The sequence below is a fragment of the Lonchura striata genome, chromosome 4, assembly GCF_050655825.1.
Source record: "Lonchura striata isolate lonStrDom1 chromosome 4, ASM5065582v1, whole genome shotgun sequence".
Lineage (NCBI taxonomy): Eukaryota > Metazoa > Chordata > Aves > Passeriformes > Estrildidae > Lonchura > Lonchura striata.
The window spans coordinates 32,541,810-32,560,012 of NC_140706.1; the positions used below are offsets into that span (position 1 = coordinate 32,541,810).

Here is an 18,203-nt window from a genome sequence, read left to right on the forward strand (position 1 = left end):
TTACTTTCTAAAATAGCTATTGAAAAATGTGGACAAAATCAGGGCGATTGCAGATCTCTGTTACCTAGAAGTTAGGTAACATAGCTGAGAACATGCAAGTGCATGCTGATCAAGATACTCTTCAGTTAGACATGGTAACTCCTCATTTCAAGAGCCAACTGTTAATTTTCATGTTGCATATACATTTGACATTCTATTTTTTATTTAATTACCTGAACTTCCTTCATGTAGAGAATGCAGAGGCTGCCTAACATTTAGATGTCTTTCATCTGTAGGAGTCTGAGATCCTGCTCTGGCTTCAGAGTCCAATAATATTTGGTTCTCGCAGAAGCTAATGACTGCAAAATCACCTGAAAGGTCAGAGTCTTCGAAGTCCGTAGTGAGGTGATGCAGAGGGGAATTTTGAGCTGACACTGAAAATGCAGCTTCTAAAACCAAAGGGGAGCCTGGTGGGGACAAGGAGGAGAGTGAGGATCTGGAAGACAGTGATGTCACAGATTTGGGAGGTTCAGTCAATTTGGGGTGGTCTGCAGCTGAAGGAGAGTCACTGTAACTCAGTCTCCCATGGGAACTGACCACTTCATTTTCATGAATAGTAGTGATAGGCCCTGAAGGAATGTAACCAGTTTTCTCTTGCAATATGAAATCAAGTTTGTACTGATAGTCCAAATCTGTAATTTGATCGCCTTGGTTATAGTAGAGATCCGTGGAGCTGAGTGAGTTTAGCGACCCTCTACTTGATGTGTTCAGAGATCCCCGGCTGGATGCCAGGGATCCCAAACTGCTCCCTGAAGACACAGACAACGTACTAGCTGAGAGGCTGCAAAGAAAGCACAAACACATGCTGGTGTTACTGAACGAAACCAGCACAAAACAGAACAAAGACAAGGAAGCTTGACTAAAACTGCCTTGCAACAGATTACAGCCAAAAGATGCTTGGGGCATTATGTTTTTTAAGCATCTATACTCAGCTTAGCTGAGTGTGCCCAACCTGCACACTACCAGGGCAATTTATCCAGCCTTTGTCCACCTGCCAAAACCCCATTTCTTCTGGAGAAGACAGCAGATTTGACATACTGGTCTGGCAGTAACAGCAGCCTTCTCAGCTGTTATATCCCATTGGAAACCTGCTCCACTCTGATGTGGGTACTTATGTGGTCAACGTGACAGCACAGGGATCCCCAAGATGGAGCTTATAACAGCAGAGGAGTGTTGCCACCTCTAGAGCAATTCATGCAGCCTACCCGCTGCCCAAGCACCTGGAAAGGATGCCATATAGCTTATAGCAGAACTGCTTCCCATCTGCGTGACAACACGCGCTCCGTGTGCCCAGTAAATCCAACTGTGGAAATTAGGACAAAGGCTGTAACATGCAATCTTGTCCTGTTAATAACAAGAGACAGGGAGTCCTGCTGGGCCAGAGAAACTGAGTGTCACTGTCTTGGTTCTGGAGGACTGCTGGGAAAAAATGTCAGGAAAAATAATTCAAGCAGGTCCTTCTAAACACTTAAAATATATTTACTGAACAATAACAGAACTATCAACTTAGAAAATTTGCTGAAATTATAAAAGTACACGAGGTTTGCATGGTGACAAGACGCTTGAAGCTATTACATTTGCATTTTCTTACTTTAATATATTTTGCTGAGCTTCCAGCTAAGAGAAAAACCTAAGAATGAAGTTGAGACATCCAGGTCTACTACAAAACAGGCTTTATATCATGCAGTAAAGTCTCACCTCCTAAGTTGTGAATGCAAATAGGTAGTTAACTTTGTAGTTTCTTCAAGTTTCTGTACCAACTCTTTTCTTCTCTCCTCCAATTTTAATCTGCAAAATTATGTACATATTAGTTCAGGAAAGCATTACAGAATAGGCTAGAACATTTTATAGATAAAAAAGAAACAAAGTGTAGATCCCTCATTTTTTTATCAGGTTGCCAGTGACTAAAATCCAAAATTCTGTCTTAGGTCTCGATATGATCATAAAACCCCAACTACTTCAGCAGAGTGACTTTACCTGCAGAATACCAAGCACTGTAACAAACCTGCTGAGTGTACAAGCAAGCACAGGGTTGGGACATTCACACCGTACCAAAGGGAACATGCACCCAATAAAAGAGTAACAAATGAGCACTCAGAAAATAGCTGCAACTTCAACATAATAAGATCTACACTCATACAGTTTTTAAAAAACATACTGCAGACTCCCTCCTCACTTAATATAGTTCCAGGAAAAAACCAAAACAACCACTAAAACCAGGAAAACCAAAAGAACACTAATACCAGTAATACCAGTATTAGTAATACCAGTTTTGATAATTTGAAGTTTAAAATCAAAGCACTCCCTTTAATTTCAGAATCTTTATATAGGGATAAATCAGAGCAAATCAAAGCAGCATTCAGTGAAAGGTTCTGAGATTATAGACCGTATTTAGGAGTCCTTGGTAAAGATTTCTACATTCCCAACAGCTTTGTCAGCACCTCAGAGCCACACAGCATTGTAATGCTCATCATCAATTCACCTTTATGAGAAAGCAGGATTTATTGTCTTCTGCTTTGTTATCTAAACAGCTCTAAAGCCACCAAATGGGGAACTCTCCTATTCCTCTCGGCCAGGAGAAATGATTCACTAACCTTTAAAGTGATTTCCCCCCCTTTTAATTCCCTTTTATCACTCCATTTACACTAAATAAATTGCTTTCTTTCCACGGATTCAGCTAAAATCCTCCTGTAGTAGTGGATTACTATATTCTCCTCTAGGCCTTGCTCAGTCAACTGATACATCTCAAGTTCTCCAGCCGCTAATGTGAGAAACAAGACACATCAACCATTGCTTTCTTACACAAAGTGAATTAACTGAATTAGATACTCAAGAGTGCTCAGAATTCACTCTCTTTGAGCATCAGATAGCAGCAAAAAGACATGAAGTCCCTGATTCAGCAAAGCATGAAAAGCACTTGCTTACACCCATGCTTATTCAGCGAGCAAATCTGGGTTATGCAAAAGTGAATAAGTTACCCCGAGGTCAGCCAGGGTGTGACTTCCACTCCACTGCCCACACCACATGTGCTCTCATACTGCAGTGATGTGTTCATCTGCCAATACCTGCTAAGGCTGTTAAAAGCATACACAGTATTTCATTCTTCACTCAGGAAGACATACATACAGGTTTCCACACCAGGAACTATGTTCATCTGTAGTATCAGAGACTCTTTCCAATAATTTTACTATTTATTGATACTTTCTGTCTTATTTTAAAGCCTAATCTATCCTGCTTTTCCCAAGCAAGAGTGCTTTTCACTAGCTCTTTTGTGGATTTTCAGTAGTGAACTATGATTTTTTTCTTAAGAAAGAGGCATAGAAATTGCTCTGTGTTCAACTACCAACGGTAGAAGACTAGAAAAAAAAAAAGCTTAGGAATTTCTCTGGTTGCAGTCCTCAAAAGACACACCTACAGCCACCTCGAGAGACTCTATAGCAACTGAATTTGTACTACTGAACTAAAAGGTTTCATTGTTTTTTGTCTCAAAAGCACAATTAACAGTTTGTTTTCTTTTACTTTCTTAATGAGGTTGATAAACATAATTTATTCCTTATAATTTAGCATCTGAAAAATGTTTCTTTCCTGGATGTAATTTTATCTACTAGTAATTAAATACAATTCTTAATACTTGCAGGCTAATGTCAGAAAGATGCTAGTCACAAATCACAAACAAACCAAGTGATGAATCACTTGTGGAAGTTTGAGGAAATGCAGGAAGTAATTTTATTATCTCACAACAAACTGAGATTCAGGGAAAATGTTTTCATTCTACATCCGGCCAACTGGAAAAAAAAAAAAACAAACAACAACCCCACCTCCAAAACTTTCAGACAATGAACCTTCCCTCTTTATAGCAGAAGCAGGAAATATAATATCCAAAAACCCCTGTGTAAACACCTAAACAATCATTGTTATCTGTTCTGACACAGGCCTCTCTTGGTCTCTTGGTCTCTCCTGTTTGCACCGATTCTATTTAAATTAATCTACTCCTCCTTGCAGGAGGGACTTCAGTGTTAGTGAGACATCTTTTTCTTTTGATCAAATTGTAACATCACTGAGAGGGGCAGAGAATCTTTAAAGAAAAGACATAAAAAAATAAAAGTGCACATACCTAACCTTTCAATGCAAACTTAGGTGGACATGTTTGTGACATTCACAAGAGCAGGTGCCAGTTTTGCAGGCAACAGCACAATCAAGTACTTAAATCATGGACCTGTTCAAATGGCTGTGTTTACTTGAGACATACTGCCAAGGATTAAAGCAATAATGGAACTCAAAGGCAAGAAAGTAGCAAGTAGTTCTCAACAGTTCCACAATCCAGTTATTTCTACACAGTTGCTTTAAGGCTTCTTAAAGCAGCCAGAATATGCCCCGTCTCTGCCTTTTTGAAGTTGATATGTTATGATCTACACCCTCCTTCTGTAAATTGAATCCACATACATCTACTACTGGCAATTTCAGCATCCTGCTCCAAAATAACCCAGGGCTATGCTATAATGTTTTTGTTTTAAGTCAGAGCACGTCTCCTGTTTCTTTTCTTTTAGAAATAAAAAAACCCAAACCACTACACCAAATGAAAGAACCTCATTGCATTAAGCTCTGGCACAATCCACAGCTTCTTATGCTGCTGCTTCATTATCAGTACCTGTGAAAACACTGTAAACTGAAGGCATTCATGAAACCTCATAGAAGAAAATGGTAATGTAACAATAGCACAATATTTTGAAGATGGCATGGCTCCTCCACTGAGAATGCAGAGAACCTCCCTCATCTCCAAGAAACAAAATCCTGCTGATTGATCTGATACAATTAAATGTATTTTCTTAAAACTTACATTTCAGAAAAAGTTTCAACATCTGAACCCTTCTGAAAAAGATTTACTTTATGTTTATAGTAGACAAACCAGAAATAATCCTCAAAATAGCCTTGTGTGAGAGAATTTATGTGCTCTGAAATCATCAAAGGAGACAGTTTTAATATAAACAGTTGAAGTTAAAATTCACTGGAGATTCACTGGAATAACAAAAAAGCATTCCAGAAGCTAGAGAAAAAAAATCAATCCAGCTGCTGGTTGAGGTAAGTGCTACCTCAAGCAGCAGTACACAACATACTGTACATTAACTTCAGGAAATAAAGCCCAAACACTCCATATTTTCAGGATTAAAAATCAAAGGAAAAAAGATTGAGGAGGGGGGGGGGGGGGAAAGAAGCTCTAACAACTCATTCTGTCACTATGCATGGAAAAGTCATTTCTTTTTGACAATGGGGGACAATTTTACTTGCCCTTGGTACTCCAAGTTCAGCACCTAACATGTTTGGCATCTGACATGGGAGAACAGTCAGGTGCAGAACTTACTCTGGCATGGAAGCAAATCCAAACCACAAGATTCAGACATCAGCTACCTATTTATAGCTTAAGTCAAGATTTAGCTATACAACAGCATATTATCAAAATCTTAGCTTCAATTTACCTTAGACAGGTAGCTTCTCATGTGAAAACATAGTTCCCCTCTTCTAAAACATATCTGTATTATTAATATAGTGCAGTTTAAACTATTATAAAGTTTAAAAATATTTTTAAAAATCTTGCATAATACACACATCTGTACTTCATAAACAAAAAAACTTCCTTGTTGCTCAGCTACAATTTAGGACTCAGCTTCTAACCCTATGACAGGAATCTGGCCATACAGCATGCTGGAGCAACAGCAGGTGCTCCCTAATAGAGGGAAGTAAGAAAGCCAAACAATGCTGATTGTATTACTTCAGGTAAGGCATACTACACTGATACACACAATGACATTTTGTGTTTATTGCATTTTATGTGGGCTAGAGGTGCCTCTAAATTTATTTCCACTTAGAGCTGATGAAAAGTCCATCTGTGACAGTCAGCTTTGATTTTCTCAAACTCCGAATATGGCTAAAACCATTTATTGGGAGAGTAGCTTCACTTACTAGTTAGGTAGCAGCAAGTTAGGAAAGCTTTGCAGCAATTATCCTTCTCATCTGAACTTTTTGGGGTTTTCTCCCTTTTGGTTTCATTTTTGTGCGTAATAGAACTCACAATGAAAGGCTTCAGATATTACAACAATCAAGATAATCTTTGTAACCTGAGTTCAAACAGTTTACAGCTATTATCAGAAAAGAGTGAATGAGGTATTGCCTTCCCATGGTGTGTTGACATTCCTCAGTTATTTAACATCTGTCACAGGCATTTTTTCATGCTGGTAACAAATGCAGAGCAACTGATACTGCAGAGCAGATACAGGGTGTTCACATTATCTCATAGTACTAAAGACTTCTTTGTTTTTCTGCCCATTGGGCTAATAACAAATTTAATTAAGACCTACATAGAACAGTCACTGAAGGAAAACAGCCCATCAAGGCATAGTTCAGGGCCTGCAATGAGTACAAAGGTTCGATGGCAGAAAGCAGCATTTCGTATTAGCAAAAAGCAGCCACTTACCTTTCAGTGAGTGCTTGACTGGGTGTGCTTTTCACAGACACCAGCTCTTCCTCAAGCCTCTTCCTTTCTGCTTCTAGCTGCTCTAGCTCGTCTTGAGTACGTTTGCGTGGTGTAATAAACTGAAGCTCCTTTAAAAGCTCTTCTTTTTCATTGATTAACATCAGTTTTTCCTTTTCCACATCCAGTGCTCCAGGCCAGGCTTCGCTATCTAGCTTAGAGAGTTCAATCTTCAAATTAGCCATGCTAAAATAAAACAAAGCAGATTTACTTGAGTCCAGCACAGTACACAAAGCCCAGGAAAGAGACAAGTGATACAGTATTTTGAAATGTATCAGGATATAACAACTTTTTATACTCAAGGCCCTATTTTTAGTTTTGTTTCACAAGAAAGCAGATATGCCAGAGAATCAAGCCACATATCAAGGCCAGCAGCAACATGGACATGCATTAAAAATTAGTTGCTCCTCTTCCAGTTCAAGTAGAAGTCATGATGGTATTAAAAGCTTTATTGAAAGCAATCTGTCTGGTAGCATAGCAGTGGCACCATGCTTTACTCATTCATGAGTATGATGATTTCTCCTGCGCTGTGGGAGGCTGATGGCTCCTCAGAAACAGACATGGCCATGGTGAAAGAATGTGCATCACAGCAAGGTGCTCACTTCAGCAAATCTTAAGACAAAAGCGTTGCTCTTCTAAACAATTAAAGGAAAAGGCCAACAGTAGCTACCTACAGAGAAAAGAGATGAACTCAACAGTTTGAGTTTGTGCAACTGCTGTTCCCATTGCGGGGCGGGTGCGGGGGAGGTCAAGACCACCAAAGCTCCTAAAGCCCTCAACCTGTTTCCAGAAAGGTCTGGAAGAACAGCTCATGACAGCTAATTTGCACAGAAAGTGAGAAATGCAACTTCAGGGCAGGGAAAGCTTGGGTATAAAAAGGTACCCACACAGGTGCCCCAGGACCTTGGATGCCTCATCAGATGGATTGATGCTGGGGCCAGGGCTGGTGATGTTTGCTTGTTTCCTTGCTCTTTCTTCTTTTCTCTCCCTTTTCAATTTCATCCTACCCCTATTCAGAATCCATCACCACTTGTTAATACTAGGAGGTCAGGGACTGGCCATAAAGGAATATTAGCCAGATCTTCTCTACATCAGGATATGATTGTCAGCATGCAGTTTCAGATCTTTTTGAATAACAATTGCAGCTGACTTCAGCATAGCTATGAACATTCCACCTCTTCAAGACATTCTGATGGCCAAGCAATGTCTAAATTATCTGATAATTTTCAAGTAGAGATATTCACTTACAAGATCCTCTTTACAAGATCCTCTCTTCATCTTAACTATTTTACCACAAAATAATTGAGAATTTGCACATTTAGTATTTCAGAGAAGATGGTCAACACTTATTAAATTACAGTGATGGTTACACTGCCCACAATACTTGGAGGAGGGGTATAATTAGGTACTGAACTTCATGTGCAAACTGGTATGTATCTTCATTATTCTAAGTTACATACACTGAAATTTCAACCCATCTTCTTGGCTATGTAATTTGTGAGAAAGAAAGATCCTGTGCTGCAGTACTCCATACTCTGAGCACTGTACTGTTTCTCCTTTTTTTCTTTTCCCCATGCCCCAAACAGAAGTGGCAAATTGACTTACTTCAAAAAGTTTTTTTGTTCCTACAAAAGAAAGATAAAATGCAATGCTGAGACTTCTTGGTATCAAGACACGGCCAAAACAGAGGGTTATCAGGTTCTGGATCAATTATGCTGAGAAACAATGTCACCTATCTCCATCTAAGTGACCACCTGACAATTAACATTATGTATGTGATGATTCTGAGCCAAAATCATACATGTTCAATGTTGAACAAACACAATAGCCTTGGTGTTCTTTGATGAATGTGTTGATTATACAACGAGGTTTTATGATCCATGATGAGCATATAAAGAATTACTGTTGTTACTGGTAAGGATGGTATCTAGTACACTGTAGGAGGAAGTATACATTTGAAATTAGCCAAAAGAACAGTCATGCAGGCTCCTGCCTTTAAAACCTAAAAACAACTAAGCCATTACTTGGTACTTCTAAGTTGCAAATTTATTTTTGTAGTTTTTTAAATGATCACGCCACAGTTTTCCAACTGAAATAATATTTAAATCTCAGATTAAATGGCATTCTAGGCACAGTTTTCATCAGGGGAAAAATGCTATTTTTTATTTTGTTGTTTTGTTTAGTTTTTCATAGTAAAAAACCCCAAAACTTTGGGTGCAGAATAGTGCTTAGATTTCTATTTCCCTGAAATTACAAAGAACCTGCACAACAAAAGCAGGAAGGCTTCTGAATAGCTGAGAAATAATTTGCCGACAAGTATTAGAAAAAAATACTACACAAGAGTAGTATCCCAGTAGTAAATCTTGCCCCAGTATTATGCAGCACTTCTGGTGCACCAGAAGATGTCATTCAAACCCTGAATGTTCTGCTTTCTGATGCCCATTTTTCAGTGCTGTGGAAATCCATCAAGATAGCACCACTTTCACAGGCAAGCACCACAGAATTTTTTTTGAAAGGCATTCCACATTCATCAGCAGAGCAGTTCCTGCCTTCTTTTCTCCTCAAGTTAAACTAACGAAAAAAAAAAGCCAACCCATAGTGATAACAAGTTTTTAAATTATCTAAAGTCCCAAGGGAAAAAAAGAAATAATTAAGCCTACTAAATCTGCACTGGAAGTCCAAAACAACTCTAAAACTGATGAGCATTCGGGGGATATAATAAAGTGAAATTATGATCATGAAAAAGGATATAATGGACATAAATAACTTGGCGACTGCTTTCCTCAGAAAGCCAGCTCACTCTATTCCCTCAATCCTGGAACAGCCAGTAATTTGTCAGTGTTTTAATTTTGTTTCACAACACATCCAGTTTAGCACTAAAGAACAGCCGCAGCGTTTCCGGGCGCTGCAGTCCCCGGCAGGGCGCGCCGCGGTGCCGCCCGCTGGGTGTCGCTGCGAGCACGGCCTTGGAGCCGCGGGCACCGGAGCTCCCCGGGCACCGGAGCTCCCCGGGCACCGGAGCTCCCCGGGCACCGGAGCTCCCCTGCCCCGCGGGCACCGGAGCTCCCCGGGCACCGGAGCTCCCCGGGCACCGGAGCTCCCCCGCCCGCGGGCACCGGAGCTCCCCGGGCACCGGAGCTCCCCGGGCACCGGAGCTCCCCGGGCACCGGAGCTCCCCTGCCCCGCGGGCACCGGAGCTCCCCGGGCACCGGAGCTCCCCGGGCACCGGAGCTCCCCTGCCCCGCGGGCACCGGAGCTCCCCGGGCACCGGAGCTCCCCGGGCACCGGAGCTCCCCGGGCACCGGAGCTCCCCTGCCCCGCGGGCACCGGAGCTCCCCGGGCACCGGAGCTCCCCGGGCACCGGAGCTTCCCGGGCACCGGAGCTCCCCGGGCACCGGAGCTCCCCGGGCACCGGAGCTTCCCGGGCACCGGAGCTCCCCGGGCACCGGAGCTCCCCCGCCCCGCGGGCACCGGAGCTTCCCGGGCACCGGAGCTTCCCGGGCACCGGAGCTCCCCGGGCACCGGAGCTCCCCTGCCCCGCGGGCACCGGAGCTCCCCGGGCACCGGAGCTCCCCGGGCACCGGAGCTTCCCGGGCACCGGAGCTCCCCGGGCACCGGAGCTCCCCTGCCCCGCGGGCACCGGAGCTCCCCCGCCCCGCGGGCACCAGAGCTTCCCGGGCACCGGAGCTTCCCTGCCCGGTGCTGCGGCCGCACACTCCCACCGACCCCGTTACCTCCGCTTGGCCTCTTCGTACTGCAGACTGAGTCTGACCTTCTCTGCTAAATTCCATCTACTTCTTGCTCCAATCTATCGAGGGAACAAAACCAAACAAACAAAAAAAGCAGCCTTGTTACCGTGCAAAGCTTTTAAATGAACCAACAAAACCCAGGCAAAAGCTAGAAAAATTACAACTTAAAGAAAAATAAAACTACTGCCCTGCCCCTGCAGCCAGCCCCACACTTGCTCTTAAATGCCTAGTTCTCATCTACCCTGCTGTACAAAACAGTGCTGTTTTCTCCTGAGCCACTGAATAAAGTTTTAGCTGCTGTACTGTCAAGCGCCAATATTCCATCAAAGTAAAGACAGAGCATTTTCAAAGAATTCTTACAGCGACTGCACTGAAAATTCTGATCTACTATGAATTCTGTTGAACTCAAAATTTAGAACTATGTCAGTGCATTTCACAGTTAGACTTTAATAAATCTGTTACAAAACATAGGCAAGCTCTTTATCTGGAAAATCTTGTGCACTCTCTTTCTTACAAACTTAGCTTCAAAGAAGGTATCAAAATTAAACAGACTTCTATGTATGTAAAATATAATATCAGTGAAACAGGGTTTTATTTTCAGCTGTGTGAAATGAAATTGTGCATTTGAATTCTGAGATATTTTTTCCTGATTTTTTTTTTAATTCATCTTCATATTCAATAGGTCTGTAAGGTGAAACATACCCCATAGACAGACTGAAAAAAAAAACAAAAAACAAAACTATCCACTTCTCCTCCTGATCTTCACTGTACTAGAACCATTTGACTAAATCAGATTTTCATAAATGCTTCATGACAAATGTATAAAGTTCACCTGAATCTTGATTTAAAATTCAAGGGCAAAAAAATCAGAAAAGTAATTCAAGTGTGAGTGATTCTAAATAATTCTGTGAAACAAGTATACATATATATGTTATCTGCAGCAGTGAACAACCATTTGATTCCAATTCCATTAACAGTAGCATTCCCTCTTCATTCAGATTTCTCTTTACACTGGACAAAATTTAAAAAAAAAGCTCACCTCACCAGAAATGTCAGTCTGAGACCCTGCATCCAGAGTTTGTCTAGGAAAATACAGCTGTGAGTTTACAGAGCTGGAACTCAAGTCTGGTTCAGATGTTTCAGTGGTTTGGTCAACACTGAATTTTCCCCTCAGCTTTGCAAGACTCTGTCCAGGAATTAGAGAAGGAAGTGGCATGAAAGTTCATTTGCACTTTACCATGTTGATACCAGTTTATCTTCAAAAGATATTTACATAAAAGACTCTACAATGAAAATTCTGGGTTTATTTCACATTAAGCCACCCATCCTTTTAATCAAGCCATTGGTAGGAGACACTAAGGGTGACCAACACACGTGAAAATGTAAAAGCTAATCATTTGGGTTTGTGTCTGTTTTGGGACTTTGTGTTTTTTAATTTATCAACCAATTATGATTTTTTTCTGAAAAAAAAAAAAAACAAAACCAAAAAGGAAATCTGCTTTCAAAAATGGAAATAAGACAATTTAGATTAGGAAAACTTTCATTGATTTACAAAAAGGTCAGGCATCTCAGAATATATCAACTTTGTCCATTATTCTAAATTGTGCTTTAGGGGTAACATCTGCATCGTACCTTACATTCAAGTTCCAAAAAAACCTATATGCTCTGACACAGAGCAGCTTTTTGAAGTAGGAATGTCGCAGGCTTCAGAAAATTAATTTCAGTACTAGTTTGGCTCAAAGAGTTTTGAGAATCCCTTAAAAGTATAAAATGCAAAGTATTTATCATCAGGGAAGTGAGTCATGTTAAAACAAATCCACACAGAACTTCCATTACCCAATCAAAATACCTTCATTAAATCTTGTTTTTCTCTCTCGCCTGAGCTGATCGCCTTTCTGATGGACTTCAGCTCCTTCAAGATGGCTTTGGCCTCACACAGCTCATACCCGCTCTGGCCTCTGGACATTTTTTGGTCAATTCTGTGGAAGGACAGAATATTAATAGCAGACAGAGGAAACCATACTAGTATCTCTGCTGTTCTACTTCAGGCAGAAGCAGAGTTAGAGAACAGAAGGGAAGGAGGTGAGATACCATTTCTTTCAACAGACATGGAAAGGAAAAATGACATTGAAATCTCCATTCAAATACAATTTAATCCTTGGCAAAAATGTCAAAGAGTTATTGCTGATAATACTGCCAAAATTCCTATTCCCACCATAACTCTCTGTAGCATAAAACAGCTTTTGGATACACCTTTCATAGCAATAACTGTTTGTGCTCCTTACAGAAGCAGAATTTATTTCAAGTAGTATCCTTCCACTCAAACCCACACTGGGACACAGGCAGACAGGCTTTTTGGTACTAATCAGCCTTTCTGAGCAGAAACATAACCAGCACCATTCTTGTCTCAGCTTCCCTCTAGTTCACCCTAATCCTGGGCATTAGCTGTCTGGAACAGCTGTTCTGCTTAGCCAGTCACCAGGCTCTCTTTATTCACAAAATCTCTGGATAATTAATACCATATGTCATAGATTGGACAATTCATTAAATTCTTGAACTACCAATGATTTTAGAAACTGTAACCTGAAAATAATAAAAGGCTACCCTAAACTTAGAGATAAAAAGATGATTAATTTTTGTATTTCCATATTTCCTTCCAGAACTACAATTTGTAAACAGATTTCTCTGGTCTCTACTTTAACAGAGTATTTCATAGCATCATGGAAATGATTGCAGTGCAGCTGTGTTTCAAAAATTAAAACCAACCAACAGCCATCTTGATAAAAATCAAGCATTTAGTAGAGAATACATTATTGTATAGTACAATTGGTTTTCTGGTTTTTATCATCATGCACTATCTTTGCTGGAAGTTAACAGCCTTGTGAGTGAGGAAAGAACAAACCAGAAGTGATCATGAGCATCCCCAGCAAGAACAGCAATTTGTACAAAACACCCGTAACTGTATTCTATTTTTCTTAAAGTTTTGGTTACAAAAATATCCAAGTTCTAAAGTAGTCTGTAAAGCTGTGAGCGTGTCTGTTCTCCTTTTTCTGCATTCCAATTTTTGTGAAAACTAAACGGCATTTGTGTAAGGAAATTACCTCTGTGACTTGGCAGTCGTTCCTATTCAAAGATATATTTATTTTAGCTTGAAAGTTCCTCAAACTCTTTCATAAGCAGGCACTTACTGTCTGACAACTCTCAATTTTCAGTAGCTTACCAGGTTGCTAAGGTCAAATAGATACAGGATAGACTAACAATTGGGATCATGAATGAACAGTTGGGTAAATCACCACATGCTGTCTAGTAATATGACATACCACATTCAAATTGCTACTTCTGAAGATTAATAAATTGCTTTATTCTGTATATAATTAAGATAGACAAGAAGGATCTATAAGATATTCCATCATCCTGTTTTAAATTAATGGGATTAGTACTGTTTGAAAGTGGCTGACTGGATTTTAAAAACGTCCATTGTGTTTCTGTCGAATGTTGTTGACAGTTTTTGAAACAAGCTTTGGATTCCTATCAAAATGGCTTGTGAGCAAGCTGCTTTAAAACAATACTTCATTGTTGAATTAATATAATAAAACCAGCATGATTGGCTAACCTTTAATCCTGGGACAGCAGCATGAGTTTTTATTACCTTAAGCTTTAGAATCAATATGTCTTTTTTCTAAATTTTACTACAAATGAGATCTGATTCACGGTTCAATTCAACTATCCTTGCTCACCTGTATATATTTAAATAACAGGTAAATCTTACATTTTTGTTTTAGTCAAAATGAAGGAGGACAGAGATTTAACTGGCATCTTCCTAATGTGCTGAGAATTGCTTCTGCTACTGGAACTAGTGTACTAAGGGCAAGCAGCTCAGCATTTTACTGTGGCAGTGTATCCCTAGTGTACAGGTGCATACCACAACATGGAAAACAGCTAGCATTAATAAATTCCTCTGCACATTACTCAAGAAAACACACTTGTTAGCAAGGTTTCCTGTGCAGCAAGTTCTTTATGGTGACAGTTCCAGTAACATTTAATATTTTAGGGCCTAATGTTGTAAGGCAGGAGCAGCAGGGAGATCTTAGACTGAAAAAAAAATTAATTCCCTAATCTAAGTGGTTAAATACCCAGAAAGCTCACCCAGTTTAGCATCAGCCCTTTGGACACCAGGCATCCCAGCAACTGGAACAAAGAAAGGTGGGTCTCTAATCCTCAAATTGTGGCTAATTTCCAACCCTGCAGAGTTGTGTACCGTTTGTACCTCCAAGAGCAGCACCTTTCTCTTTCTTTTGAGTTCATAGGTGGGGAAGGAGGAAAGAAAGACCTAAGTACCTTTCAAAAATTAAAAGGAAAATTTAAATCAGACACACAAAGCAGCTAATTTTGTCCTTGGGACCCCTGACCACTGCCTTTTTTTCTCCTCTTTGTAACACAAGCTACCTCATGAAAAAAACAATGAGGGGAGACAAATTTCTTATGTTAACTTGCACAAAAGGGTTTCCATTTCTGCAGATTTCCCATTTCCTAACAGAGTTATTAGATTCTCCTTTTTCTCCACAGTAATTCTCTCAGATAAAACAGATTCAATTCCATGTCAAAGAAAAGAAATCAGGTGACTGAATTAAGTCAGTTCCTACTATTTTAATTTACTCACTGTTGCAGTGTTTCAAAGCCCTGCTCCTTGTACAGCAGCTCTTGCTTCATCTGAGAGAGTTCTCTCTTCAGCTTCTTAACCTTGTGTGTTAAATCAAAGCAAGAGTTAGAAAATTCCTCTTGTTAAACGATGGAACACATGGTTTTAAACAATTAAAGTATGCACTACATCAGATGAGAGAAGAAGAGTAAATTGCTCTACTGACACACATTAAAAAAAAGGGTCTTATCTCTTCCTGATGTCTGTGGGCAACATGCTTTAGTATTAAAGGGACACAAGCAGATTAAATCACATTCCTTATTTGTATTGATACCACACTGTGTTATTAAACCTGAGAGAACTTTAACAAGTAATTTACTTCTCACTTGTTAAGCATGCATTCCAACTGTCCTACAGGGACATGCCTGTTTACTTTTAGTTTTATTATATTTTCACTTTATAATTCCTGGAAGCTGTTCAGTCATTTGCACTGTAAAAGACAAAATGGACTCTTTTTTTCGCTAGGAACCATCCATTCTTTTAAAGCTTTACAGACACTGGATCCCAAAATACATAATTCACACTTATTTAATCCAAATACAACAATCACTAAAGACATGCGAATCACAAATGTATGTGCCTATTTAATAAAAATGTCTTTGGACATTTGGACATTGTCTATTCCCTTTTTTCCCTAAATCTGCATGGTCAATTCTTTTTAACCTTAATATTGCTATTTGAGATGTCAGCAGATATGAGTACACTACAAAATATTTATTAATCAAGATTAAATTTAAAAATCCTCCATTTAATTTTCAATGTCATATTTCCCAAATGTATGAAACAAAGTTTTAGGAACCACCTAAAAATGAATGTACTTAAACACAAATTAATCATCAACATACCCATAGAGACAAATGCCTCCTTCAAGTGTGGAGTCCAAGATTTTGGTATTTATACATCTACAGCTGGCAAATTTGAACTCTATATACTAGCCAGATATTGTTAGGCTTTCTGATTTTCCAATCATTAAGGTGAAAAAAGGAAAAGCCAGAAGTCCACTGCTGTCACCTCTGTAAAATTCTTGCTTGTTTTTATAAGCTCCTCAGATATTCAACTCTTGAAAAATTTATTATACTAATATCATGAACTTACTGAAATGAATTTGAAAATATGTCTTAAAGATATTTTGTATCCATATCCCCTTAGACTTCCTACTTGCTGATATTCTTCAAATAAAAATAATAATAATTTTAAAGATTGATTTTTTTTTTAAAAAGTATGATTCTCAGCATGCCAGGTAACTAAAAGTGCTCAGCACCAGCAGCTGCTGCAGCTCTCCAAGAGACTTAAAATGCTTTACATTTCTAAAATAGCTAGTGATTTACTCAGTCTTTGTAGGGGGTTGTGAATGATACTTCAACATTCCATCTTGCAGTTTCTGGCTAATGTATTTTCTGTGACAGAAATAAAATGCTTTTAATCTCCATTTTCTTCAAAGCCAAATCTGTTCTCTGGATGAGGAGTTATGTTCAGGCTTTTGGAAACTATCATATTATCATCACTAGTTGCTTTACTTGACAGAAAACTGTTTTTATTTTGACCATACTGAATAGTAAGCATGACAAATAGACAATTTCTCCAAGTATACATTCAGTGCTCCTCAGCTATTTTCTCCTTGACTAGTATGAAAACTCAAAGAATAATTTCTCAAGTGTTCTGATGAAGGTTAAGGAAAATGAACAGATATCACCTCTGTGTTCCAGCTAAAGTGATGTGTAAAATATGAAACAAGTCTGAATTTTTCTGTCTCCTTCAAAATCAGAAATGTGTATTTATATTAATAACAGAAGGCATACTTGATTTCAACTCAGATTGGATCTCTCATAAACTCTTACATTTTTCCTCAAGATCATCTTCTGTGTGTCCTCTGCTGTACTTCATCATCATTTCATTATCAAGAAATGTGAGTTGGGTGCATTATCCTAGAAGGATGTGACCTACATTGTAATATAGCCTCTGTGTTTACTGCATCATCCCTGCATTAAACTATTCTTAGGCTCCTTGTCTTCTCCTTCAAAACTTTCATATAATTCCTGCTTTTTCACCACTCTTCATTTTTTCTAACATTCACCCTCATCTGCACATCATCTTCAGTCATCTGACAGATCTCTCTTTCCTACTCATAACCACATCTTCAAGCAGGCTCTGTGCTAACCCCTTTCTATTCCCAGCACTCAAATCCTAATGGAACAACATGGCCATCTTCCCCAGTCCCTCCACCCCTTGTTATTTTATAAAAGTGCATTTCCTACCTCACTTGCTGCATGTGCATAAAATTTCCTGTGATCACATATGCTTTGTGCTGTTTGAGTTATCTTGCTGATTGCTAATTAAGACCCCAAATGGCCCCACTCAAAAAGTCTACTGCAGGATGCAATCCCTCAATTTTAGTCCAGTGATAAAAATATTTCTTCTCCTTATTTCATTTAACAGGTGTCTGATTTCTGTCATATTTTCTCCATGACCTATTGCACAACAGGCAGTTTATGTATCCAGAAGACTCCACACACGTGGCCATTACACAGAGCTAACAAGGAAAAGGACAAAGGCCAATTCAGAACTTCCTCGAATGCTGTTCCCCCCTCCAGCCACCATTAACCTGATGATACCAGTAAGCCTCAGATACTGTCAGACAAAGAAATAGGTTTAGTACAACTGATCTAACAAAGTGGAAAATCTAAGTAGCTGGCTGGCAGCTTACTAATGACTTTGTTTCTCATTAAGTCCATGCATGCATATACTGCAAAATGCCCAAAGCTAGCGCATTAGCAAGCATCTTCAAACATTCAAATAAGGGTAAACTGTGGTAATAGCCATACCTCTCTTGCCATCTTCCATGACAACCACTCTCCAGCCCTAGCATCACAGGGTTCCACTTTTTCTTATCTCAATTTTCATATCCAGTGGCTTTGGATGACCACACACTTTATGCTGATACAGATACTCTTGGACTGCACCCTTCTAAACTCTGCAGACAAGATTCAGGTCACCTATTTTAGGCACGTATGCAGGACTATGCAATGCCAATAAATCAGGTGTTGGGAACCAGCAAGATATTAGGCTCCTTGACTCAACAAACAATGAAGAGAGGAAAGCACCTCCAAAAAGCAAATTACTGTGATAAACATACCTGACTCTCACCTTGGTGAGCAATTTTTAGATCTGCAGTCAATGCTAATGGGAAAAA

At 39.6% G+C, this 18,203-nt stretch overlaps 1 protein-coding gene across 3 annotated transcripts in view; it reads right to left on the reverse strand.

Annotated features, from left to right (window-relative positions):
• Positions 1–18,203, reverse strand: part of WWC2 (WW and C2 domain containing 2) — a 95,980-nt gene that overhangs the window by 27,834 nt on the left and 49,943 nt on the right. The window contains exons 5-11 of one of the 3 annotated variants that reach the window (XM_021545461.4): positions 14,975–15,054; positions 12,164–12,293; positions 11,354–11,500; positions 10,300–10,373; positions 6,509–6,751; positions 1,738–1,827; positions 213–820 (exon numbers count right to left, since the gene is read on the reverse strand). In XM_021545461.4, coding sequence (XP_021401136.3) covers positions 213–820; positions 1,738–1,827; positions 6,509–6,751; positions 10,300–10,373; positions 11,354–11,500; positions 12,164–12,293; positions 14,975–15,054 — 1,372 coding nt within the window. Of the gene's footprint in view, positions 1–212; positions 821–1,737; positions 1,828–6,508; positions 6,752–10,299; positions 10,374–11,353; positions 11,501–12,163; positions 12,294–14,460; positions 14,618–14,974; positions 15,055–18,203 lie in introns of those variants that run through there. The other 2 variants (XM_085578752.1, XM_085578753.1) reach the window with 2 other exon arrangements.